At 45.3% G+C, this 27,226-nt stretch overlaps 1 protein-coding gene across 5 annotated transcripts in view; it reads right to left on the reverse strand.

Annotated features, from left to right (window-relative positions):
* LOC127068102 (serine-rich adhesin for platelets-like) overlaps positions 1 to 27,226 on the reverse strand; it is a 67,045-nt gene that overhangs the window by 31,234 nt on the left and 8,585 nt on the right. For 2 of the 5 annotated variants that reach the window (XM_051003811.1, XM_051003810.1), the window contains exons 2-3: positions 26,023 to 26,078; positions 2,554 to 2,713 (exon numbers count right to left, since the gene is read on the reverse strand). In XM_051003811.1, the coding sequence (XP_050859768.1) occupies positions 2,554 to 2,713; positions 26,023 to 26,078 (216 nt within the window). Of the gene's footprint in view, positions 1 to 2,553; positions 2,714 to 3,895; positions 4,439 to 14,933; positions 16,137 to 26,022; positions 26,079 to 27,226 lie in introns of those variants that run through there. The other 3 variants (XM_051003813.1, XM_051003815.1, XM_051003816.1) reach the window with 3 other exon arrangements.

Below are 27,226 nucleotides of genomic sequence, written 5' to 3' on the forward strand. Positions count from 1 at the left end.
CGGCGGGTCTCTTCGTCGACCAAAGGATGTTTGAAGAACGCCACGAGCAAGTATCTGAAACGCAAACGGACACAAAGGAGGAACAAAGAAATGTTTCTTCTCGTTTCGCTTAAAATCATCCAATTTAAACAAATCTCCGAGCTAGAGTCGACTCGAGGTATTCAAAGGAGCCATTTCAAAGGGGGACAACGCTAAAATTTCCTTTCGTTCTCCGATTCCTCGTCGAAAGTCGAGCGTGCTGGCGCAAGGGAGACAAAATGAATTTTCATGAGGCGACCTGGCTCTTGCTGGCTGGCTGTTCGGTACTCTCGAACGATAAGTCGAGCATGGAACAGAGAAGAGAAAGAGGAGGAGGAGGGTTAACTGGAGAGCTCGAGAAAGAGACGAAGGTAGCCAGAAGCCAGTCGTAAAACTCGTTTTATCTCCTTCGAGTGCCTCGCGGTAGCCTAGTTTCGATCGGCGAACATCGAAATTGAAATTGCCCCTCCATTTTCTTTTCTCGCCCCCCCCTCTCTCTGTATGTATCTATCCATCTAGGCGGCTAGGCGGAGGCGTTCGTTGAACTCTCAAATCGTTTGAAATCGAAAAGACAAATCGGACGAGTCGGACGAACGAAGCGATCGATATAAACGATCATCTCCTTACGCTTACGTAATTTCGTCGATTCGATTCGATTCGATTTCGAGGGTCACGGTCGAGCAATCTCTCTTCTTCGAAATCTCGAGAGACGGTTCGCGTCTGCACGGTTTTACGCGATCTTACGAAACCCCGGAAAAGCAAAGTCGCGTGGGTAAAGATAGTTTATCGCGATTGTTGGTACGAAGTCCGTCTTTCTTGGGACGAAGGCGACCAAGGTGAGATCCGTTTGTTTCGTTATAACGACGTCAAACCTGTCTGCAAAATGCTAATTAATAAAAAAAGAAATAAAAAGCAAGATCGCACAAGGATCGTAAAAACAGAGAGCTAGGTAGGATCGAAGATCATTCATGCGGATACAAGGTGATCCGAAATTAATGAAAATTTATGAAAGACGAAGCGAAACGAACGGTCCGAACGACTACTATGCACCGGAAGTGGATAAGCGAGAAGCGAGTTTAATGGTCTCCGAGGTCGCTGACACTTTACGCATAAAAGGAACTAGCCCGAGGGCAAGTTGTACGTTCGAGTCGTAAGTTTAAGTGCGAGACATAAAAAGTAACGGGGCCCCTTCTGAAAAGCAGTCGTCGAAACGACCTGTAGCGAATCGTACGTCCCCCTTACCTCGTTGTCCTTGTAGGGACCAGTTTCGCGTTCGTATCTCGCGAAGCGCTCGATCGACCGTCTCGGATGACGAACTATCTAAGAATCTTCGTGATACGATGGTAAAAGCTAGGAAAGGGAGGGGGGAGGGGAAAGCACGAAGGGCGACGAACTTCGAGCAGCTCGAGGATGACGCTTAAACTCGCGAAAAGTCTCCGTTATTTCGCGAATACGTATACGCCGGGGACGAACCCGTGTCAAGGTCAGCTTCAAGCAAGTAGGACTCTCTTCCTCCGTCGTTCGTCCCGTTCTTTTTTTCTTTTCGAAAGTCCAAAGACGCGACGTGGAGGAGTCGGCGGCAAAAAGAAAATCGGTTATCGTCGTCGACTCATGTTTATTCGCGAAGCACGAACGGAAGTACTCGTTTCTCATCGGCCGCGACCTCGTTGCGTCGCCTTCCTCGACGACCCGACATACACACGCATACGAGTCGCCTTTAGCCCACTTCTTCGGGCAGACACGAGGAACCCACGTAAAAAATTCCAGGTCGACGAGCTTGCTGGCGTTCGAGATCGTTTTGGAACGCGATCGCGAATGCGAGTCGTAGGTATCAGCGACGAAGGAACAAAGCGTCGCTTTTAGGTCGAAAAAGATCCCTTTTCTCGGAGCAAGATCGTTGGATCGCGAATAGAGAGTCGAGTGGCGAATACCTAACGGGCGTTTACGTCGCTTCCGGCAACTCCTATCCTTCTTTTCCCTTCTGGCGACGTGCGCGAAATAGCCAAACGATTCGGCCCGTAATTTCTCTATTCCTCGCGCAAAGACTACAGAGGAAAGACTATACGATGATATCGGCAGCGATGCATCAAACAGGAGCGACGGCCAAAGAGACGGACCGTCGCTTGCCAATTTCCCCCTCGAGGAATATGAGATGCACGTGGCGGTTACGATCTCGAGAAAACAACGTCGTCGCTGTTACACGGCGAGCCTGCGTATACGCGTAGAGACATAGAAGATATCTAGCGAAATTACACCGTAACTTTAGCCGCGAATTGCGCAAGTATATCGTTCGATCGCGAAGAGTGCCACCACGTACTTAGGACGTGCGCGTCAAACGTTCTATCTTTCGTGATAAATGCGACGAACAAACGATCATTGCCAAATTCACAGTTTCTCGGAATTGGCGAGGACATATCTTTACGTTCAAACGCGTCTCAAGGTATCGACGTTTCCCCCTTTACCGCTGCCTGGTTAAGAAAGCGCGCTTCGGAAAATTTCTCTCGGTCGAATCGTCCGGCTCGACGAGAGACTCACCATCTTCAGAGTTTCCTCGGGTCTCAAGAGATAAAACATGGACTGCAAGTGTTGCTGAATATCGCATCCTGCCGCGGATACTCTCCTCGAGGGTCGGGCCCTTTCGTTCGGTGGTAAGACGAGGGCCGCTCCTTTCCCTGCGAAGTAACATTCGCTCAGGCTGCAACAAAAAATGACAAATTTCTCGTCAACAAAACGAACAGACGCGAGCCAATAGAGATTTCGACTTCTCCTCGTACGTATATGCACGCGTATGCACACGTATTCGCAGAAAAGCAACCTCCGCAGACTTTCACCGTGATTTACGACACACTTTTGACTGATTGCACGCGAAGAAAACGAGACGGCGAGTCCGCGCTAAAGTCTCGACAAAATCGGGAACCCGTGTGTAGTAATCGTGTCGTCGGGAGCGTTCTTATATAACGAACAAGGATTGCCAATCCTCGTTATCGCAAATATCGATCGTTTTTCGTCCAGGTCGCGTCGTCGAGGAACTAAACCAAGTCTGAATTGGAATCGATGGAGTAATCGCGAATTACGAGTGTCTCTATTTATCGGAACCGTAATAGGTCGATCGATCGTTTTATCGATCGTAAACGTAACGTTCGGAGAGATAAGAAGAGCGTCGTCGCTCGAAATCGCGAGGATGAATCTCGGAAGCGGTGCGTGATTCACCTTTCAGTCCCCTCCCCTCCCCCCTCTCCGTCTTCCTCTCGCGCGACAAGTGTAACGACGCGCCTCTTCGCTCACGTTCCTCCTCGAAGCAGAAGTGGCCGTTCAAGATCAAGGTGCTAACGAACGATCCGTTTCTCTCGTCGATAAAAACGCGCTAATTGATCGCTGATGTCGTACTTAACGAGCCGTGCCGATCTATCGAAAGCACTTTGGCTTATCGATTCGACTTGGTAAGCAAATTCCGACGCGACCTGGATCTCGTCCCGTCACGTCTAATCGGAAATACAAAATTTTCGCTTAACCTACGGGGGTCTTGACCTTCGAGACTATAAGAGGCAGACGGAGCTCGCGAGATAATTACGGAACGCGAGTTGGCACGAGAAAAGGGGCACGTATCCACGGAAGAGACCTTAGAAACGTTTCTAACGAGTCGCTTTGGATTCAGCGTATGCACTTCTACGTACGCGGCAACATCCGTCGAGAGAATACGTAAAGAAAATGTTCTTCTCTCTTCTCTTTCTTCCCAAGCAGATGTCCTTGTAAGGACTCGCCATTGAGGAGACGAACGCGCACCGAGAAACGTTGAAAAGGATTTAACGGGCAAAGAGAGGAGTAGCAGTTTCTCGAATCTCCTTCTTGTCCGTCCAGCGCACAAAGGGATTCCTACCTGTCCACGTAGCCGTTCAGGCAAATAGCTGGGACCCCTGCTTTCGATGCTGCAGGGGTATCTTCCGCAGGTTTCTCCGTAATGGCGAGCTCGAAAAAGATTGCCCTATATATCGGCCAAAATCTCTCCTCTCTTCCTTTCTTTCTTCCTTCGGAAATATCTCCCCGAGGTCTACCCGAGACTCCGTCGAGTGGGAAATAAAAGGTGCGAGAGGTAGACCAAGAAAAATACGTTTACGATCGTATATCGAGAATTAAGGAGGACAAAACGATCGAAGATATTCGTTATCGTTATCGTTATCTACGCAGGGAGAGGAATAACGCGTCGCGAGAGATGATATAAATTATGATTCGGGCTGACGTGAAAAATTTCATCTCCTATTGTGCCTCCGTGGGTGTGTGCGCGTCGTTACACTCGAAGGGAATCGGAGTCGTAGTCGAGATAGAGAGAAGAGGACGATTTAGAGGCGATATCGCGCGTCTCGTACGCGTGCGATTAGACCGAGAACCGTCGGGATACTAAAATCATCCTGGGATTTAAGCTAGAAACGAAACGACGATGCGTGGGCGCATTCAAGCGAACACGTTCGCTGGCATCGCTCGGCCGTATTATTAGCGCGCGGTGGGACCGACGGTTCTTCTTGTTATTACATGCGTTTACAACATTTACAAAGGAAAAAGCGACGGGAAAAGAAACAAATTTTGGTTAAAAAGAAAGTGTTGCTTCTACCGGTGGAATAAAACCCGACAATGTCGAGATCGTTCTCTAATTTTCTCTACGTGTAGATTCAAGAACGAGATAAATGGATCTCTCTCTCTCTCTCTCTCTTCCTTCCTCTCTTTCTCTATCTTCAAAGATAATACACGTCAACGATGCGAGCCACGAAACGCGAAAACCGTCGTATAAATCCCGTTTAAATTTAGATTAACACGCGTCAGAACTCCCTCGAAATCGCGTATAGACAGAGAAAGAGAAAAGGCGGAGTTTAGACGAGAGAAGAAACTCTCTCTCTCTCTCTCCCTCCCTCTCCCTCTCTAACGTGTCCACGGATAACGAGTGCACGAAAGTGCACTTATCCGAGAAGAGACATTATCATTGAACGCGTAAAACTTTGATATTGCACTTTTTTCTCTCTCTCTCTCTCTCTGTCGACTTCTAAACGACTCTCTAAGAAAAGAAACGTGTCTTTCAACGACGCGACACGTGTTTCCTCTCTTCCTTTCCCTTCTCTCGTAGACTCTTCAAGTCCTCGTAAAAACGATGACATAACGACCATCGATAAAACGATGATTCTATTCCGTTAACTCTTTTCTTCAGAGAGCCGCTGCGCTTTACAAGTACACGTACGAGAGAAATAAAGAAAGATGGACTTTCAATTAAGATCGCACGTACGACAATAAGCATAACTCGCTTTACAACGGCGCACACCGTGTAATGCTTGCCTCGCATGTTTCCGCAGGTTAAAATCAGGCGCACTGCTGCGCGAGACCTGTGAGAGAGGGAAAGAGAGAGAGAGAGAGAGAGAGAGTTTGCTCGCGAATGATGCTCGTAAAGAAACGTTTTCTTGTTCCTAACTGGGACAAATGTGTTACTTTTATTGCAAGAAAGAGAGAAAGAGAGAGGGAGAGGAGGAGAAAGACAGATAGAGGAGAAGTCGAGGTTGCCGATCTCGCTATCGGAAATCGTCTGATTGTGAGTTATATCTCTTGTGGATTGTTGCGCAGTCGGACGATAAATCTTGCCTTCTTAAATCGATTTCAAACATTTCAAGCGTTAACTTCTTCGAAATATTCCAACGAATTAAATCTTCATTTTCTCAATGAAATAAGACAAGGGAACGGATTTTTTTTTCGCGGATCCGATCAAATCCAGCCTGCTTTTTTTTCTTCTCCTGCTTCTTTCATTATTCGTGTTTTGTTATTCATGGGTTTAAGAGAGTCGACCACGGCGAACGAGCCCAATCCGTTGAGACAAGGCGAAGAAAAAGGATAAGAGGGAGGAAGGGGTGGGGGGAAAAAGGTAAAAAAAATGTTTATCGCGGTCAGCGCTCGCAAATTGGACTGGCGCCGAATATGCCGGATCGTCGTTGGGATAAAGGAAGAGGAGAAAGAAAGAAAAAGAAGATAGGACTGACCCGGCCTCCTCGCAAAGTGCCCATCTCCGTTAAGAGTCCATAAAGTCCGAACGAACGTGACCGACCAATCAAAATCTCCTTCTACCCTCGAACACGACGAATATGCGATGATTCTGTCGGGGATGACGTCATTCGACATAACATGCGATAGATCTACGCATAAGTAAACACACGTATACGCATATTTCGACATTCGAAGATTCGTTCGATCAAAAAAAAAAAAAGAAAGAAAGAAAGAAAAAAAAAGAAGAGAAAAAAAAACAGAAAAAAAAAAGAAAAAAAACTGTATAGAGACGCGTTAAAGATAGCTTTTGTCGGAACATGCCAAGTATCTATCAAATTGTACTACGTTATACTACGAGGCAAAGAAAAATAAGCAAGAATAAACGCGAATAAACTCCTGACGTTTGGATAGGAAAAAAAGTAACTTTACGGCAAATTTAACGCACGTGCTAGTCTCGATCGCGTGAACGCGTATACTAATAAACGCACGCGTTTTACGCATGTCACCACTTTATCGCACCCCTTGGGTAAAATACTCGCTCTCTCGTTCTCTCTTACTTTTTCCTCGTAACTGTAATTACCATCGATGGGACTGATTAACCCGTGACATGCGCGATAATAAAACTTCATGACTTTCACAACACGGAACTCGACCAGAAGAACACAGCTATCGTTTCGTCATCTCGATGTTTCTTGTCTTTCCCTTTCTTTGTCTTTCTTTTTTCTTTCGAGTTAAACAACAAAATATACGCGTTAAATGCCACAACGATATGCAAGAAACGAACTTTCGTCTTGGAAATTTTACAAGGGAGACGAGCATAATCTCGTAAAGTGTGTCACGTACCGGTACCACCCAGAGACGCTTTTGTCATGGCGATTCCCATCTCTTCTCGTGCGTGCAACCGTAACAATGATAATAACGATCGTCTCTCTTTATCCCTCCATACATATACAATCTACGGGACGGGCCGCATAACCCGAATCCATCGTGAAATTAAGAGGGAAAGAAATTTTTAGCTTGGATCGTTTTCGATCGATCGATCGATCGATCGATCGATCGTAACGTTGACGGGACGGAGAAAGAAGAAAGGATAAGAGGCCATATTGCTTATCGAGCTGGGGGTTATTGTCCGCTGCTGAATCTGAGGAGAGAGAGAGAGAGAGAGAGAGAGAGAGAGAGAGAGAGAGAGAGAGAGAGAGAGAGAATGAATTCGCGCACGGACAACGGTCATTAACTCGGTATCGACTCTAGAAGGAAGATAAGAAAACCGGTGGGTTCCGTGAGTTCAAACGCGTGTACGTATATCCGCGTTCCAGAAACATTAATGTCCAAGTCTTTCGGCGCGCGTGTGTGTGCGCGCGCGCAGCTGTATTGCGCTTCTATCTTCGTTTATACGAGAAGCACGAAGAAGACGAGGAAGACGAGGAAGAAGGGAAAATGGCGATGCTTAAAGCGAGCACCGCTCGCTAACGCGATAAGTGCGGGAGATGAGATATCTCTCCTCTAATTTATCGATACTCTCCTCCTCGGCGTCTCGAAACTTTGTTTACGTTACGCTCGTCGACGCTGAACGATGTGTAATTAATTAGTGCGACGACGACGACGACGACGACGGATTCGGTCTATGCTACGTAGGTTTTTTTTTAATACGTTAATTAATGTTCTTTTTTCATAAAACGATAACGACGAAACGTTAAGCGCGTATGTGAGAAATAAGAAAGGTATTGTACTATCATCGGCAGGCATTACTTATACTTTCTACTGCACAGAAATTTACATGTTACTCTCTTTTTATTCGTCTAGACGTCTTAGACGGCATAATTCGATCCTAAGATTCCTCGAAATCGACGAAAGTGTTCGATCTCGTGCCAGTAAAAAGAGAAACGGTGAGAGGAAACGAAGCCGGGATACCGGAAACGCCTTTCTGCTTCTTCGTGCTAACTTTTCGCCACGGTCGATCTTGCGAGACACGAAACTAAGAAGATCGACTCTCTCGACGACGACGACTAGGAGGGCTCGTATTCTCTTTCCGCGCGGACTTTCTTCGTAAGGATATATTTATGACTCCGACCTTTTCTCTTTCTTTTCATCTCCGTGCCTTTTCACAGCGACATCGTAGATTCTCACGTTACTCGAGAGACCTTTCGCGAAAATGAGACGGTCCTAACTTGCTCGATAACGACCCATCATCGTCACCACGAAGGAAAACGAAGAGAACTCTTTGGACGCGATATGACGAATGCGATAATAAAACTACAAGAAAATAAAGAGAGTCGGCGGTCTCCGTCTTTTCTTTTCGCGGCGAGAAGAAAATCGTGTCCGCGTCGAACCGTGAACGTTCTCGAAGATCCTTTCTCATTTCGCACGGTATATACTCGGGCTGTTGACGCTGGTGCTCGCTAGCTGAAAGCAAGTACGTCTAACCGCGCTAAAAATAGTCTAAGCGGGCAGTCACACATCGATGGAAAAGCGTCGTTTTCCTTTTCGAAGGTGTTCATCTCGCCTCGTTTGTTCCACGTAGTTATCTGCGCTCTACGTATATCTACAAGCGTCTCAAACCAGAGAACGCGTAAACCATGCACCTATGCGAGGTACGTGGATATCCGTTGAAACGTAGAATATATCCGCGGGCTCTCTCGAATTAACCTTGATGATTCACGCGTGACTTACGGAACACGCGCTTAGAGACACAGGAGACAGCGGCCGCGTGCGAGAAAGCCGTTTTTCCTTCACGAAATACGAGAAGCAAAGTACGACGTTGGTAATAAATATCGAGGAAACGCCTAAGCGAGTTCGAGCTCGCGTTTCTATGTACCTATCTCTGCGGTGTCGTCGTTCGAGTCTCGCATTTGAAATATTTTTTTAATGGCGATTGAAAATATTTGCAAAGTTTTTTCTCGCGTCCCATCGAGAAAGACGGACAGGTGTCTCTTGGCCGTGTAGAACAAAGAATGCGTATGTTCCTTGAGAAAAAGTTGTTGAATAAAAGTGCCATCGGTGTTTACCCTATGCATTATTAATACGTCTACTTTCACGACTCGACGCGCAGCCTTTTCGGTACCGCATTCTATTCTCTTCGGGGGAAAAACGGGAGAAAAGAAAACAAACGACGTTCGATGGCTCGTTTCCTTTTCGTCGATTTAATCAAAACGACGCACGGCGTGATGCTCCGCGTCCACGGATGCAATCGACACGAGTTTCCGGCAGATCGGTCGAGTTGCGAGCCGGAAGTTGCACGGACTGCTCGATTGTGACTAGTCGAATAAGCGCATCGCGCAATTTCGCGTTTCTGTTCGTCGACGATAATGACGAGCAAACAACGCCGACTTTACGAGGTCGTTTTTAATTGGACGTCCTCGCGACGCAGGTCGTCTCTCTCGTCTAAATTCATTAATACGAATTAATGGGGATTAATGGGAATTGATGCGAATTTAGAGAAAAACGTCAACTTTTTCTCGGGAAACTTTGCCAAGAGAGAATCGCGAGAAAACATCGTACGAGATGAGACTAACGTAAACCGGCCTAGCGAACGTTCGTAAATTACGATACGTTGTAGGAATAATTAAACCGTTAGACCCGCGCACGAACGAAGAAATTACGAGCGAACGTCAGGCGAACGTTAGACCGTACCTACCTAGGTACGTATATATTTGCCATAGGCGGACAGACCGAGTATGGTCTAGAGTTGCCGTAACGTTTGCACACACCCTGCGTATTTTCCAGTGATTTAAGTAATCGCTCGTAAATGATTCAGCTCGCGGCATTGATCATATATTTTTCATTTATATTCCCAGCCTACTCGAGTAGAGAGAGAGAGAGCAACAGGTAGAGCAACCATTTTATTTCGTACGGTCGAATTAATGAAACTACGTCTCGTTATAAAAAATAAAGAACGGATTTTTTAAACGAACGGGAAAAGGAGAATAAGGTGACCAGGTGTACGTGGCAAATCGATACTAATGAACGCGTAACGATGACAAATGTTCGGCTCCGTTTTCGTCACAGTACCTCTGCGTTCTGCTAATGATTAAACGATCGCGGCATGCAAAGCGTCGATACCGAAGAATAATCGATTTAACACGGCGTGCTTCTTAATCTCCCAATTATAGTCTAATATCGAGTGGTGACTGACCTTCGAGCATCACCTTGACACCTCTCTCTCTCTCTCTCTCTTTTTCTCGAGCCGGTTTCGATAAGGTCGAACGCGTTCCTTCTCGATTTCATCGGCCACGTCGATTTCTTCGAGAATCTCCTCGTCATCTTTTAAATATTTATTTCGTACTTTGCAAGCAAGCTTTTAACTACGAGAATTTGAATAAGAATCGCGGTGATGAGTTCGTAATGAAAAGGCAAGGTGAACTTTGTAAAGCGCGTTTCGTCCCTTCGCCTTCATCATTCATCTCCAATAAAAGGATCTAAGGAAAGTGGCGTCGTGAACTCCGAAGGAGAAGAATCGTTCGGCGTCACGAGATATCCGCGTAACGACGACTTCTCACGCTCACGCGCCTCTTTCGTGATCACTATTACTAGTTTTCGTGCTTCGAGATATACGCCAGCCGGTTTTCATACAAAGAAAGATGCAAAACGCACGGACACGCGCGCGTACAACACGGATTGTAGATACACGTGAGAAACGTTGAAACTCGTAGAAAAAAAAAAAAAGAAAATAAATTTGAAATTACCGAGTCGATCGAACGAATCGATTAATTATCTAATTATCCTCGTAACGACCGTACATCGTCGAGACTCGTCGCACATTCGGAGCAAACGACAAACGGATGCACGAACGGACTTTCGTTTCGTTCGGCTAACGCGCCATCGAGATTCTTTTCTTTCTCTCCGAGACTATTCTCGATCTCGTCGATCGCGTTTCCTTCCTGGTTCGCCGAGAGAAAGCCGAGGAGTTGTAAACTGTACGCGGCCGAACTGTCTTCTTCTCTCCGTGAGAAGATATCTTTTCGGATTAAAAGTAAAAGTTTCGAAATGATTTACGAGTGTCCTAGGAATAATAGCGAAGACGTTTGTAACGAAAGAAGATCTCTCGACTACTGCGTCGATATAAACAAACACATGATCGAATAGAGACGCCTTTTTAAAAAGTCATCAGAGGAAAGCAAAAGATCGTGAGAGAGAGACCGGAAGAAGCAGATGTAGAGAAAGAGAAAGAAGAGTAGAAAAATCTTTAGCCAGATGGGCAGAACGACAAAGAACTGAAACGCGTTGCTGCCATCCACAAGAGGAACACGTGCTCCGAGCCAGGAGTTTTATCTCCTGGAAAACCAGCTGAACCGAACCGGTTCCTCGTTCTTCGTTGAGACGAGACGCGCCGTCGTTCCACTTGAATCCGTCCAAAGAAAGACGAGCGAGCGACAGATGTCCCTTAGTTTGTTGGTACCTGTTCTCCTCTCCGCCCGTGTAAAAACGACGAATCCGAGACGATTTTCTCAACATCCTTCGTCGTCCCGTGGACCAGAGAGAAGGAAAGAGCGCGCGCGCACGCGAGAGAGAGAGAGAGAGAAATAGATTGTACCTCCACTATCCTCGTGACAATGTTGCAAAAGAGCGATCGAGTAAATCGATAAGATCGTTCGACAAAAAGTTACAAACAGAGAAACAGAACTCGGAAAAGAGAGAAAAAGAATGATTGCCTGGTATGCGATAAAAATAAATAAGAGAGAGAGAGGGAGATGGATGTGTCGAAGAACATAAAAATTCAATTTCTCCCCAAAGAAACGAGGACATCAATTCACATGTCCACTTATCGCTCTCGTAATCTCTTCGGAGGCAAAAAGAAAGAAAGTAAAAAAATATCGATGTTGTCCGATCTCGAGTACTCGTTTGGCTGTTACAAATCGAGAGAATTACTTTCAAGGCTATTGCACGATCGTCCGAGCGCTCCTTCGAGTACATACGTTCTAAGCTGCATGACGTAGTGAAACGATGAGTCTTCCGAGAGCTTCCGATGCGTAAGACGAAGATGACACTAAAGAGAAGAAAAGAGAGAGAGAGAGAGAGAGCGCGCGCGAACAAAGCGATCTTGTTCTCTCGTGCTTTATCTAGGAGCATCGATCTATCGATCCTTATTTGTTTAGTCTATCATTAGAGTCTCGTAAATCTGGTATGTACCTATGCAAACGTTCCTTCTACTCGTTCTATCGTGTATTCTACTCGTACGGTCGTTCGACGATCGAGGCATATGAATTTCCATCTCACGTGTACGTAACGTGATAATACGCCCCTTGACGCGTACGTACAAGATACGCTCTCTCGATGAACATCGCTCGCTCCTTCGGCTAAATCCTTTGCGGATGCGTTCATCCTCGCTAAAATAAATTTCATTCATCGCTCTCTTATATATACTTGGAGACGTGTCAATGAAGTCTCCTCGACGATTTCTTTTTTTAAATTACAAACACTGACTCATATAGAACGCCAATTAAGGAATTATATTGAAAAAAGAAAAACGAGAAGGAAGAGGGACAAAAAAAATGACGAAAGATTCGTGCCGATCGTTCGATCGTAAAAGAATCGTTATCGTCTCGCCACGGCGAACAACGACGATAGAAGACAACGCGCGTTCTCGGACGATCGTAGAAACGTGAGATAACGGAATGCAAATCGGCGCAGGATGAGAACGAGGCTTTTCAAATTATGCGAGTAAGCGCTTTTCTTTCTCTCGTGCAGGCCGTTGCATCGACGAACGCGCAACACTCGGAGGACGGTGGTTACGTGAAAACGCCGAGAATCGGTTGAAAAGTTAGCGCTACCGGCAAAAACTTTATAGGCTAGAATTCCGAGTCGATGGCATCATATCGATCCGTCTTTTGTCGTCGTTGGGTTAGCAACCTCGCTAGTACCAGGAAGTTGTTTCATCGTTGCTTGTGCGTTGTAAACTATTGCAGCAGGGAAAAGTACGGTTATTCCGCGGCAGAGTAATAATAAAGAAAACTTTCCTCGATTACGTGCGCCATTGGGAAAATTTCGTCCTTCTTTTTTCGAGCGTTGCTACGAATCGTAAGTAGGAAAATTAGTTCGGAACTCGCTTCGGAACGTTTTTCTTTTTCTCGCGATTAAAGATGATTCCACGCGAGCGAGTTTTAAGGAGGTAAGAGAACAAAGTTTACGCTCGCCTCGGCTACAAAAATGCAGACGAACGTTCTAATCGCCTACGTCACTCTAGACTCCAGCACCGCGTTCGTGTTGTGACTCTCGTTTCCAAGCAACGGAACGTTTGCTATAGAATACCGAAGGACGAATCTACCGTATTGCCTAGAACGGGATCGATAAATTCACCGGTATTAATTGATAGATGCTTAAGTTATGATCGATTAATTTGAAACGAGCACGTCTTCGGGCCATCGTAACGTTCTCGAGCGCCAGCGAGTACGACACGCTTACAAAATAGCTCGCTAAAGGTTACGACTTTCAAATGCCAAGGCTCTTCTGCCCGTTGCTGGAAAAAAAGGAACGCTCCCCTGGTTGACCGAAGAAAAAAATGTCAACTTGTACGGCGCTCTTTACGATCGTACGTACGCAGAATGTAAAAAAAGAATCTGTTCTTTCCCGAGGTTCCATTTTTTTTCTTCTTTCCTTCTTCTTTCCGCGCAAAGCCGTAAATCGTCGATACTCGTCGTCTACGCTGGAACGGCCCGTGAGAGAGAAGAGTAGCAAAACAAGATAAATAAATAAATAAATGAAAAATAAATAAACGGCACGAGCTGCGATAGCGCGACGAGGTCAGTCGGAGGCTGGCTCCTGAAAAGATTTAAAGGTCGCGTCGAGTAGACTTCCCCCGGTGGTCTTCCATCTTGAAAAATAACATTGGGGTATACACGAATCAAGTCCAACGATGACAAAGGACGCAGCTGTTTCTTCTCTCTCGAGCCAGTTGACTTTGTGGAAAATAACGATCGTGTACGTTGTAATTGATTAGATTGTACGATTACATAATTAATGTTTATACGCCGACGGAAAAAGAAATAAAAAAAAAAAAAAAAAAACTCGAGGTAAATATTAACACGGCGAAGAAAAGAGCAACGAATGAATTTCTTCGTACGCTTCGTCGAACACTTGTTCAATTAGGTCGAAGAAACGAACGAGATAGAAGTCTCGAGCGGTGTCGAAGCCGATGTATATTTCAAAGAGGCTCGTCTGGAAGGGAGACGACGACGCTACGTCTGCGATGCACCAAACGACCCACGTCATACCGACGTCGAATATCGGTGCGAGAGAGAGAGAGAGAGAGAGAGAGAGAGAGAGAGAGAGAGAGAGAGGAGGGAAAATGGCCTTTCCATCGGTGAAAAAGCCTTTTCGTACGCAGCTGCTACTCGTTGAGAAAACGATTTTCCTCCGGATAGCTAGGATTTACACGCTCGTGCGTGTCTATTACGTGTCCAATAACGTTCCACGTCTATCACGCGAATGTACACCAAGTATCGTATACACAGAGTTGCCTCTCTCGCATGATACACGCTCGTATCGCGTAACGAGGATTCGTCCATTGAAAAATTAGACTATTCCAGAAAAAATAGCGCCAACAATAAATATTATATTGCGAAGCGAGGACGTCCGTCGACGAGGAGGAAATCCGGATCAGATAAACTCGCTCGGTGGGTAAACTCGATACTCGATTCATTTCGAGCGAGGAGAAACGTAGCTATATAATTTGTTTTCTTTAACAGGTACACAGGACGAGTCATTTGAGAGTTGATAAATAAAAAGGACGTTTCAAAAAAGTCATTGACTCACCCTCTGTACCTCTGTACAAGTAGATAAACATATACATGTGCATACACGCATATACGTAATTCTGAGAAATCGTACGCGCTTATACATTGTACACGCAAACACACACACACACACATTAACTATAGAAAAATAGTAGAGAAACGTTTCCTAACCTAATATATTGAATATATCCATGTCTGGCGTCCTCCAGAAGGAACCCTGGGTTCCGCATCTCGATATTCTCGAAGACCATGAGAAGTCAGAAACGCCACACGGACACGGGTCACTGATTTCACTCGATTCTCCCTTATTATAACAGATATTCACTCGATGGCACAACACGCGACGCTTTAACGTCCTTCGATCGCCGGTTACTAGTCACGTGTTGTCGTTGTCGTTGTCGTTGTCGTTGTCGTGTCGTTGTCGTTGTCGTTGTCGTCGTCGTCTCGACTTCACGACGAACATCTTAACGATCTCAAATTTTCTCCAAAAAATTGTCTCGACGAAACATTGTGAAATAATCTGACTATCGGTTTAGAAAAAAACGTTTCGAAGAATACGACTCTCCGTTTACGCGCGAGGTGTAGGAGAAAGAAGAAGACGAAACTACGAACGCGTCGAGACTTGAGAAAAAGGGACGAAAAAAACAACGACACCGACGGTTCGACGAACGCGCGACTACTGACACGATGGCGCGCACGCTACGGTAAGGCGGCTCGGTTACCCCCACCACTCTCCGAGCCACCGGCGCGGCAGTCGACGCGCATGCGCACTCAGTCTCGAGCAAACTCTCGAAACGAGGACCTAGCAGTTTCTTTGAAAGTTGCTGTCTCGTGTTTTGGCCCGAAACGCGTTCGTCCCAGCTAAGAAAACGTTTTACTATCGTAGCGGAGAGAAAAAGAAAGATACAAAGTAAATCATCCACAACGCTATAACGCATTTTCCTCCGATTGTCGAGCATTTACCGAGGCAAAATTTCATTTTCTGTCATAGAAATTGATTTTTGCGTAGTCCCTTGAAGCGTACTTAAAAATATAAGTTATGCGAATCCTTCCGGAAAGCGATACGAAAATCAAACACGTATCCACACGAGTGTCTTTTCTACGTAGAACGTTCGTGGTAGGTACATAGGTACATAGACGCGACGGCAAGAAAAGCAGAAACGTTTACATTATTCAGCAAACGAGAAAAGATCGTGGCGCAAGAAATCGAGAAACGGCGAACTACGAGACGGTAACGGAGACAAAGGGAGGCCTTGAAGATTTTCCGTCAAGCGTTTCACCCTCTCAAGGAGCCATCAACCTCGGAGAGATTTCAGATTATACATGTATATATCTAACAGAAGGCAGCAACCAACTCGCTCGTCGCGCGTTTCACGTTCATACTTATTCATAAGCGCGCAAAAGCTTCGTTCGAAGCGCAAAAGCGTGAAAGTCACTCATCCTCTTCGTCGTCATCGTCGTCGTCGCCGTCGTCGCCGTCGTCATCTTTCTACCTTCCAACTAGGTGCTCTGGCCACCAATTTTTTCGCTCTTACACGTCGCTGAAGCCAGACGGTCGTATACCAAAAATTGTTAACAGCTGCTGAACGGAGACAAAGGGTACCTCGTCTAGCCGTCAACTCGACCGTGATCTACTCTCTCTCTCTTTCCCTCTTATACCAACGAGATCGTTTGCTTACACACCCTTCTTTTCCCGTCGAGCCGACGAGAAAAAGGGAAAGTCGAAAGCAAGTGGGTGTGCGTTGGCATCGATGCTCCTCTTCCGAGCATCTCTCTACTCGATAACGATACTCGAAGGATCGTTATACTCCTTGACCGTCAATTTTCCATCCTCGTAATCCTTCATTTTTTCTAAAGCGATAATGATTTAAGTCCGTTTATAGAGCGGCGCATAATGATCCCGACACAGATACGAAGACGCACACGTAGAGAACAAAAACTGCGAGTAATAAAGTGCGCTGAAACGACAGCTAAGCAAGAACGAACTATTATATCGGTCCTCTCTTCGTCATCGCCCTGGCACAAAGTACTCGACGACACGCGTCTCGTTTCATTCAAAAAACAATGCGTCTATTTCTAAAGCGAATTAACACGACAATCGACACGCCCAACATTGTTCGGCGATCGTAATCGTGCGCCACACGTTTTACATCGGTTAGAACTTCATTTACGCTCGTACCAAATATCAAAAATCAAAATATCCAAATCAAATCGATAAGAATGTTCGATCTTCGATAAGACCAAACTTAGCTACTTGTACAATTCGAGAAGGGTTCGTAGTTGACGAGAACGGAGTGTATGTAGTAGCCATCTTAGTGCAACACCCGGTTTATCTTACTTTCGATAAACAAAAATGCTCTATTATCAGGGAGGGCAAGGTTCATGCTCGAAACGATAAATGATCGACGCGATCATAAGTCGATGACGATTTGTAATAGTTTATCTTTTGCACGTATCTGCACGACAAAGTTCCATTAATGGTTAAATATCGTTTTAAAAATCGTGCATACCTACATATATTCGATCGCGCGATCGATGAATATCGTAAAATGTAAATGATTGAATAACGATGATCGAACGAGCTGATTATATTGTCGAGCGTGTATCGCGTAGCTACATCTTACGTTGATTTTTCATCGTTTGTCGAACAAAGCGACTTAAGCGAAAGAATAGATAAACGTGATAGATTTCACGCAGCACCGAATAACGTTCCTACGCGTCTCGATGATTAAAATCTTCAAGTTGGCGAATCGTTCAACGTCCGTGACTCTATTCGAGCATGCCGATAAGCCGTCGATCACTTTGTCCTACGCCAATTAACATCGACGTGCACGAGCTTCTTCTTCTTCTCCTTCCTCCTCCGTCTCCTCCACCTCTTCGGATGCTGTCCAACGAAGAAAAGTTTCAATCGGAGATAGGAAAATAAATTACGCTCGTTTCGTACGTTACCATTAACCGCGGCTCATTGACAAGCTAGCGATAAACAGGAGTACGCTGAAGAATCTAGTGGCAGTAGCAACAGCAGCTGCTGCTGCTGCACGAGCCTCGAGGTTGACGACCTCTCTGAAGAGAGCCAGAACGAAAAAATCAATGAATACGTATACACGCACGTAGAGAAAGGCAGAGAGAGAGAGAGAGAGAGAGAGAGAGAGAGAGAGAGAGAAAGAGAGAGAGAGCGCGCGCTTTAAGCGCACGAGAAGAGACGAAATCGTAATGAGAACGGCGCGACGCTAATTTCAGAATTTCCGAGTCACCCGATACTTCCTTCCAACTACTCGACGCTGCGTTTGTTACAACATTTAAACAAAAAAGTTCTTCAAAGTCTTAACGAAATTTCTAATTAATTCTGCAATCTTCTCCAACGTTTAGCGTTAAATTGAAGAACCGTGCGATAAAGTTTCAACTCTTCGTCGAGATCGCACCGAGAGCACAAGAAAGCGTCGAGTTATAAAACAGGAATTACAGAATAAAAATGTTTAGTAAAAATATCCGAGGCGATAGGATGAAGAAGAGGAGAAGGTGGAATATGCGAGATACCGATATCGAGATTCTCATCACACCGAGGCCCTTCTCGCGTCGTGCATATCAATGATGAAAAACGGAGAAGATTGGAGTCTCGATCTTTCATCCCTCTTCTCCATCTCCCTCTCGCACACGCGCGAGATGGGGAACACGTAAGCACCATCGCAAGATCAAATTCTTCGTTCTCGTGAGAAAAGTTTCGAAAACTATTCCCCCATCTAGCGCATTTCATATTACCAGTGTCGAGCTATTACCGAATATTCATATCGCCTATCACAACTTTTTGTTCACAGATGGAATCGGTAATAACACATTATAGTAACAGGATTAGATCTATGCCTGACTCTCTGATCTCGAGCATCGTCACAATTAACGATTATTAACAAGCGTAAGAAATAAACGAGTAACCTCGTTAAACGTTGCTTGCCTTGAGAATAAATCCCTTCTTGATAAGTCGCGTTATCGATCGAACGACGTCGAGAGGACAGATACGAAGCGAGAGATAAATAATGAAAGAAGTAAAAAATAATTAAAGAACGATAAGGACCCTCCTCTCTCTCTCTCTCTCTTTCCTTTTTTTGCGGTCAATTTTGGGAAGCATGAATTATTTATTTTGTTCTTTCCGGTCGAAAGGGTGGCTGCGGCGCCTCACGCAAAGCAAAGACAGACGATCGTGATCGATCGCGGCTTCTACTCGCCTAATTACTTTCCTACCTGCACGTGCGCGTGTATATAATATACGTAGATACTGTGCTTTCGAATTATTTCGTCTCCCGTGAAAACACAATCGATAAGTTCTTCTTTCTCGTTTCATTCTTCCGTAACGACTGATCGTAGATAACAAGAAGGAACGACGACGGAGAAGAATCGCTCGTAAAAGATTCGTGGAAATGTGTTTTTTTATTCTTTTCCATCCTCGGACCGCCCTGTTTGACCTTGAAGGGACACAAGGAGCTTGGATCATCCAAGGAGTTTGACCTTTCTACGAAGGAGAATCTCGGAGATTAAATATATCGTCTCGTCCCTCCCATAGGATAGCGAAAAAAAATTGAAGGTGAAACGAAGGGGATGATTTCATGCCACGTGTAGTCAACGAAATTGAACGCGTTTTTGTTTGAATTGAATACGATTCCTTCCACGTATCCCCTTCGATAGAATTTTCATGCGTTCTATACTTTACGAGGCCAATTTTATTCTTCCTCTTTTTCTCCTTCTTAAATTGACGCAGTATAGATTCCGTTCGGAACAGCGATCCTTTCTCTTCCATCTCTGATGTCATCCCGATGACACGGAGATGCCTACTCAAAAATTATGAATAATAGTTAATAACGTACTCGACCGGACGAGGAAGATGGTTTTTCTTTCAAAAGTGCCGTGTACCTACTCGGTAGTTTATATTCTTTAGTAATTGTTCGGCGTTACTAATGAGCGCCTTCGAGACTAGTTATCGTTCGCGATTTTATACGCGGAGTCGTTACCGCACAAGCGGCGCATCGTTACCTCATCGCATGTAACGATGCGTTAATGCCATTTACGGGCGAGCAATTAAAGGTTCCACCACCGAAGAAAGCAAAGGAATCGTTCGAGCATCGCGTACGTATCCACTACTCTATTATACGAACCATGGCGCGCACGCGGTAGAAGCGCAGAGAGAGAGAGAGAGAGAGAGAGGTCTTTAAACAACTTTCTAACTCGTAACTTTTCCGTCCTGCCATGCCTGAGATCGGCGAAAGAGATATGTAATAAAAAGGCCTACCGTCGTCGCACGAGATAATCGATTCGATTCTAAAAAGTACTCGAGTGTATAAACAGAGACGGTTGGGTAACGGAGATTGTGAAATGCAAAGTTCGATCGACAAATTGGACGTTACAGGTTAACGAAATTTATCGGAAATTTCTGCAAACGAGGTATTCCGGTTTATAGATCGTTGGCAATGATCGATTCCCGGACTCGTTGACCGAGAGAACAATAGAAAGTAAAATGGCAGCGTTTCCTCTTGATTTTGATCATCCGTGAAAGCGGTCAGAGGTGTCGTTGTCCGTCGTTGCTCGAACGAACGGACTCTCCTTCGTTTCGTTCGTCAAGAGAGAAATGACAATAATATTGACGTTTTACCGAGGGCCCCGCTGCCATCGGAGGAATGTCGAGAGAAGAAAGAGCAATACGCGAAGAGAAGGAGAAGAGACCTCCCCGGATATCGTGACGAAAATAATTATCATCGTCCCGGCGGCAGGCAGGCGGTGCGCCGCTTAATTGTCAGCACCTTGGCGTCTCGAACGCTGAGTCACATGTTTCAACTTTCCGGGCGTGCTCGTCGCTCCCGTTACGAGATCCGGATGCGCTCCGCCACGAGAGTATGCAAAGACGACGCGCGAAAAGGGTAGACTTTCCTTTTTTCTTGTTATTCTGTCCCCGAGAGTTTTTCGCGTCACGCGAGAGCAATTTTAATTTCGCACGCAAGCACCGCCTCCCGCCGATTACTCTTATCCGAATCGTCGTCCGTCCGACCGATTCGATTTTTATCAATAATTTCAGAAAAGTTCAAAGAACGAGGCGCGACTTATTACCTTAGATGGTAATCGAAGCGAGTTATCTCGAAAGTCGCCTACGAACGCAACAGTTTGACGAGCGTTTTATATCGAATATAAAGTGCGAATCCTCGTATCTCCGTTCGTGAATCATTGTTCGGAGTTAACCGCTCGACGACATTCCAAACGACGCGAGGTACCTTACATTCGCAAGAGTCTTGAAAGAAATTCGAAAGACCGTTCGCCGCAAGAAACTCTCTTTCTCCGTATTTTCTCGAGTCGTTACAACGACTATTCGCACGAACGGGTTTTCTCTCCTATCTATCGAGGTAGATTCGATCGGTATCGCGACGATAGGAAATGCCGTCTATAAGGCGATAACGCGTGGAAATTTATGCTTCGCTATAAAACGAACGATTAATTATAAATATTAGACGTAATTCGCGCGTCTAAGGTGTCTCCCTCGCGTCTACGTCCACGAATGGAGTTTCTCGCTACGAGCGAACGCGAACGGATCTCGACGGATTATAGCCAACTCGACAATGCGCAGCGTAGGAGAGATAATTTTTGATTTAATAGGCTTTATAATCCTGTGGATAAGAGTCCCCTGCCGAGTGCGCCGTAAATACGATGATTACGAGACGCCTTTGCGAAGACGATTTTTCTTTCAAGGCTTCCTTCCTCCCGTTGGACCGCTTCGTACCACGAAACCGTGAGTTTAACGGGATTAACGCGAGAGTTTCGGCATGCGATGCGATTGCGATCCAAAAATTGCGCGATCTCGACGATCCCCCTTCCTCGACCAAATTGCGAATGCAAAGTGCGGTTCAGGATCGTCTCCCTGAGATCCGGTATGGTCCTCCCATTTACGTGCGATCGCGTACGAATAATTTTTGAATTTCTCCTCGTGCTCGACAAATCTTTTTTTTCTTCCTCCTTTTTCTTTTTCTTTTTCTTTTTCTTCTTCTTTTCTCCCCTTTCTTTCTCCGTCGAAAGACGTCAGCATTGTTATTCGACTCGTATAGAAAAGAAATGGATCTCGATCAAGGTTGGCCAACGCGCGAGCAACGTATCGAACGTTCCACCTAGTTTCTTTTCTCGTTCGTCTATTTCCGCGCGACAATCCGGGTTAGAACAATTTGGGTTGTCGAAATATTCGATACAGCGTGTCAAGAAGGGTCGTGCGTTCCTATCGATCCCTCGAACTCCCGAAGAATTTTAAACGCAGCGCGTGGCTTAGAAAGTCGTACGGTGGGAACGACAGCGAGAGAAAAATCAGCGGAGAGAGAAAAAAGACAAAGTCGACTATACCGTCGCGTTTACGATCAAGATCGATTTGGACGAGAAGGTAAAAAAATTCGTTCGTTTCCGTTCTGATTCTCGCATTTGAAATTAGATTTGAGAAATAGATAGAAGAAAAGATTGTTTGCCAGGTCGAGTTTACCGCTAATCGTGCAACAAGAAAGTTCAACGAAGGTGTTATTAAAGAGAAAGCGTCGAAATAATAAGCAACACCTTCCTTCGCTTTTGTCTCTTCTTATTTTCTTCTTTCGTTATTTATCGAGACACCGAAGGGGAAAAGATAGGCAATAAAATTCCTACTTCGTGGTCAAGTTCGAATCACCTTCGAGCGCTCCCATTGAGCGATAGTTTCCCTTTGAATTATTCGTCCTTATTCGTAGTGGTCAACGCAAGTACGATGATTTATGAGGCAGTCCCAACGGTGTTTTACGATCGTCGAAACGGTACATTATGTTAAACAATGTATCGAGAAGTCAGAAGCCGACAAACGATCAAAGTACGACCAAGTACAAGAATACAGGCGTAAATCTTTAATAAGTTCGTAGATATGTCCGAGAAAGTTTGATAGATTTACGAATGTTGATACTTGATATAACTTAGACGTTGCTAGGGATTATCGACGACTACACGGACTAATTGGGTATAAAGGTAATCGATTAACGTCCAACGTCCCGTTCTACCGCCCCTCTAAATCGTTGCGCGAAGGTCTCATCGAGTATTCTCGCGAAATGGATTCTCGATTCCGAAGAGATCAGTAGATATTAGGTGTATCTCGACGTATCCTCCTCCGCCGATCGGATCTTTCGCGCGAGCGGAGAAGAGCGAGTACTTTGCGGTGCGCGCACTTTCACGTTCCGCGTGACCTATCGTCGATTTAAAGACCGACCGCAAACTCATTAGTGTCCGTCACGGAGTTACTCGCCTCTCCGATCTTCGTACGGTGTCTCTGCGACTTTCAATACGCCTCGTCGCCTTCGACGCCCGAGGAAAACCTCGATCGATGGAACGATAGATCGATGAAGAACGATGCTTTTCATCGCGCGCGCACTCGCCAGGAAGAAAAACGATACCGGCCCAAAGGGAAGCTACCGAGGCACGTACCGATTAATCCTATCAAATAATTACAAATGGATACGCGATAGAACGGATAACTATCGTTGGGGGGGCGTATTCGATCGTATTCGTCGAACGGATCGAGTTCGACGCAAAAGTCGACTTCGATTGCAAGCCAGACGATCCGTTTCAAAGTGTGCATAAATTCCGATTGTGCGTATAAATGATTGGTCGTATCGAAACGTATCGGCTGCCGGTACTCTCGTACGAACTTTGCCACCGTCGCCGTCGTCCCGTATCAAGCTCTGTATTCGATCAAAGTGTCTTCTCCGAACGAAACTACGCGGGTCTACATTAGGAATGTTTACACGGACTCTCATTCTCCCCCCGTCTCGCGTCAAGTTACTATGGGAAATGTTCGATATCGCGTTATGCGAATACACGCGACGTAATGTAATAACTGGTAAAGTTTTGAAAAAGAAAGACAGTCCCCCCTACGTGTATCCAAGTTCCCACGTGTGGAACCCGCAGGAGGGCGTGGACGCTGTAGTACGAGCAGCAAGAAAATAATCGCGGGTATAAGCTTCGGGGAGGGTCAGCGCGTCTCGTCTTCCAGATGTTTTCTCTCTCTCTCTCTCTCTCTCTCTCTCTTTCTCTCTCCGGAAATATCGAGAGACGTCAAGAAGTTTGTCGTATGGTCTTGGTTATCCGAGCGATATTAAACATTCGTTCTCTATATCAGTATAGAATATAGAATAAGAAGGTCGGAAGAAAATTCGGCACGCTTCGCGTCGATGGATCTGGGTCGGATTACCTCGTACCTCACGCCTGACCTTTAACTCGAACTCGAGAGTGTTAAAGTTCACGTATCGGATACGCTCCTCTTACGTTACGATCGAAAATAGCGAGTAGTAGCAGCACCGATGCGAATCTCTGCCAAAAACGGTAGCCACCAGTCCGTTCGATTTAGAGATCGATCCCTCGAGAACGAACGAATTTGGAAAGAAAAAGAAAAAAGGAAAGAGAAGAAAACGATTCAAAAAGCGTTCGCGAAAACGGACAATTTCCGGAATTAAAAGTATGCGATATATTTAGGTCGAGGGCTGAGTCGAGAAAGGGGGAAAGTCGAATCCGGTTGGAAAACGAGAAATCGAGTGTAATTTCCGCGTTTCCGCGACTACTGTCTGCGTCTCCTTCTTTGAAAAGCTTCCTCCTCTTCAACCTTCTCCTCCTCGTTCTCCTGATCGTCGTCGTCGTCGTCGTCGTCGTTGAGACGACGCGTTATTGCACAAAGACTCCAAGTAGAAAGTCGGACGATGATTAAGAAGGCTACCTTGCAACAGCGGGTGGAAGAAGATAGCTCGAGGAAGCAGAGAGCGGAGTTCACCTGCTTCCTGCTCTCCGAGACGCGAGACTAAGCCGTCTACGAATTAACGTGCGACTGTGTTTACGTTATGGAGGAAATTCGCATTGGGAAATGACTTTCTTCTTCGTTGCGGAGAAGTAGCTTTAATTGAATCATCGCTAAAAGGAGGAAGTCTATTTCCTTAGAAAGAGAGAGAGAGAGAGAGAGAGAGAAAGATAAACTGATAGATATTTAATCGCATTGAATAACCTGCTGCACGAAACGGGCGCGCGCGAGTAAATCCAGCAGAAACGGAATAAGCTAACTTGTATACCGTAACTCCTTTCGACGCCATTTGCTACGCTAACCCACACCAACGTCATTTTATTTCTCATTTCTTATCGCATCCTACTAGACCGCGTTTTTGATAAAGACTCCACAGCCGTTAAGCTATTAATAGAATAATACGATCGTTTGGTAAGGTAAGGAGCGACGATAAAAAAAAAGGAATAGAGAGAGGGCAGAGAAAGAGAGAGATAGGCTTGTTAATGAAACCAAGTCGACGCTCGATAACAGCCACGTAGAAGAACTAAATTCTAATTTTCTCCTTGATAAGCGTTATGAAGCGGTCACCGAGGTCTGGCAAAAACTAGCCGACTTGAAGATCCCTTAACGAACAGCAAACACGATAACGACATTAACTCGCTAACTTGCATGTATCTACGTAGAAAGGTGAAAAGTTCGATGATCCTACGTTGGAAAACGAGTTCTCCTAACGATATTAGATGAACGTGGTGTAAAATAGAGAGAAAAAAGGGTTGAGGATGAGATAGGATAAATTAGTTAGCGAAGAAAAACGAGAAAGTTAAAAGCTGCCTACCGGTAGCCAATGTTGCACCATTTTAGATCCCTTATCTCGATATATCGGCCAGGCATCGTCCACGAGTTCCACCTTGCTCTCTACTCTCTTCGTCCGACCAAAGCACGATGCTCTCCCTCTACCTCTCCCCCCCCCCACTCTCTCTCTCTATGGAGGGACGACACTGCGTCTTAATGGTTATGACATAGCCCTGATTCGATCTTATCGAACTAGAACTCGCGAGGACGCTCATTAAAGTCTTCTCGACGCGAGATTAGCGAGAAAAATGAGTCTTACTCGCTCCTACGAGTTCTTCCATTATTTTTTCGAAAGCACTCCCGTGAGAAAAGAAAGACCCGTAGCTCGTTGCAGATGCGTCTCGAGATTAAAATCAAAGATCGAGTCGGTTGTATCGTGGTCACCTGCTGAATTAGAGAGAAAAAGGTAATCTCGATGCATTCTCTCCTTCGTATATCGAAATACGACCATAAATATGTATGAATGGAGATGCTTTGAAGACGCCGACGTCTTATTTACGGGCTAGTCCGAGTAATCTCTGCACGTTTTACGATTTTAGACTTCCTATATGGGACGAACTTTGACGTAGCGATAAAAAAATCTCTCGATTTAAAAATCTTTCGACGACTCACCTTTTGCAACTTCTCGCTCCGTCATCGTCGTCGGCCGGCGCTCCGGCTCCCGAATCCTGAAAAAAAAGAAAAATAAATGAGAGGAATACATTAGTACGAGATCGTATTTACGCTACAAGTACTTGTTTAACTTTCAGACAAGTAAGAAAAATTACAAATTGCTCGGAACATGGCTCGAGTAATAAAAATACAATTGCGTCTTGAAAAATAAAAAGAAAGAAAAACAAAGGTGGATTACGTCGTAAATCCGAGGTAGAAATTCCGTGAGCGAATTTTCATATGGAACGAGCTGGCGTACGTGGCATTTCGAATGGCTTCCTTTTATTGGAACAAAGGCTCGGTGCGCGTCATAAAAGAACGGTGACACTTATTAATAAAACCATGTCAGAAATGAGTGGCGAACGTGAACGACCTCACGGTCGGATGGTATACGTGTGTACAATGCGTTCTAGTACGCTTACGAGAAAACTTTAGACGACTACCTACCTACCTACGTACAAGGCACCTGTTTTAAATTTCCCTTTGTCAGCCGGCCAGGTAGTTGCGCGCGTTAAGGCTCAAAGTTGAAAACTTCCTCTTAAAGTTCCTCTTAAAACGTACGTAGCTGTACGTACGAGCTGACTCGTAGCATTTAACGATTCGAAAAGGATTATAATGCGAAAACAGGTAAAAGTGAAGTCGAATAAATTTTCCAAGAAATTGCATCGCCACCGAAACGGAAGATAATTCCCTAGGAAAGTGAACTGATGCCCTTACACGATATGTCCGAGTGCATGTACGTGTACACATACATATACATAAATATATATGATATGTATATATATATATATTATATACGCACACGCGTACACACGCACACATAGATAAGTACTCGGCATTTACGATCGTTGAGCGAAAAAAGAAAAAGGGAGAGACGGTTCTTTTATTAATAAAGCGCATCATAAATAGCCAGAATACCGAGCGAGAGTATCGTCGAGGACGTCACGCAGAAAACGAGCCTTCAAAATCAATAGGCGAGCATGTACCCTCGAACTAGCTCTTTCTCTTTCCTTCCTCCACTCAGAGCCCTCCGAATCTTCCCTCTCTTTCTTTCGACGCGTTAGAAAAATGCAACTACCCCTTCAGAACGCGAGTGCACTCGGTGGCCCACGGAGCATTCAACGTATGCAAAGTGCATGCTACTTGGATATGTTGTACGCATACG

The sequence above is a fragment of the Vespula vulgaris genome, chromosome 12 (genome assembly GCF_905475345.1).
Source record: "Vespula vulgaris chromosome 12, iyVesVulg1.1, whole genome shotgun sequence".
NCBI classification, from domain to species: domain Eukaryota; kingdom Metazoa; phylum Arthropoda; class Insecta; order Hymenoptera; family Vespidae; genus Vespula; species Vespula vulgaris.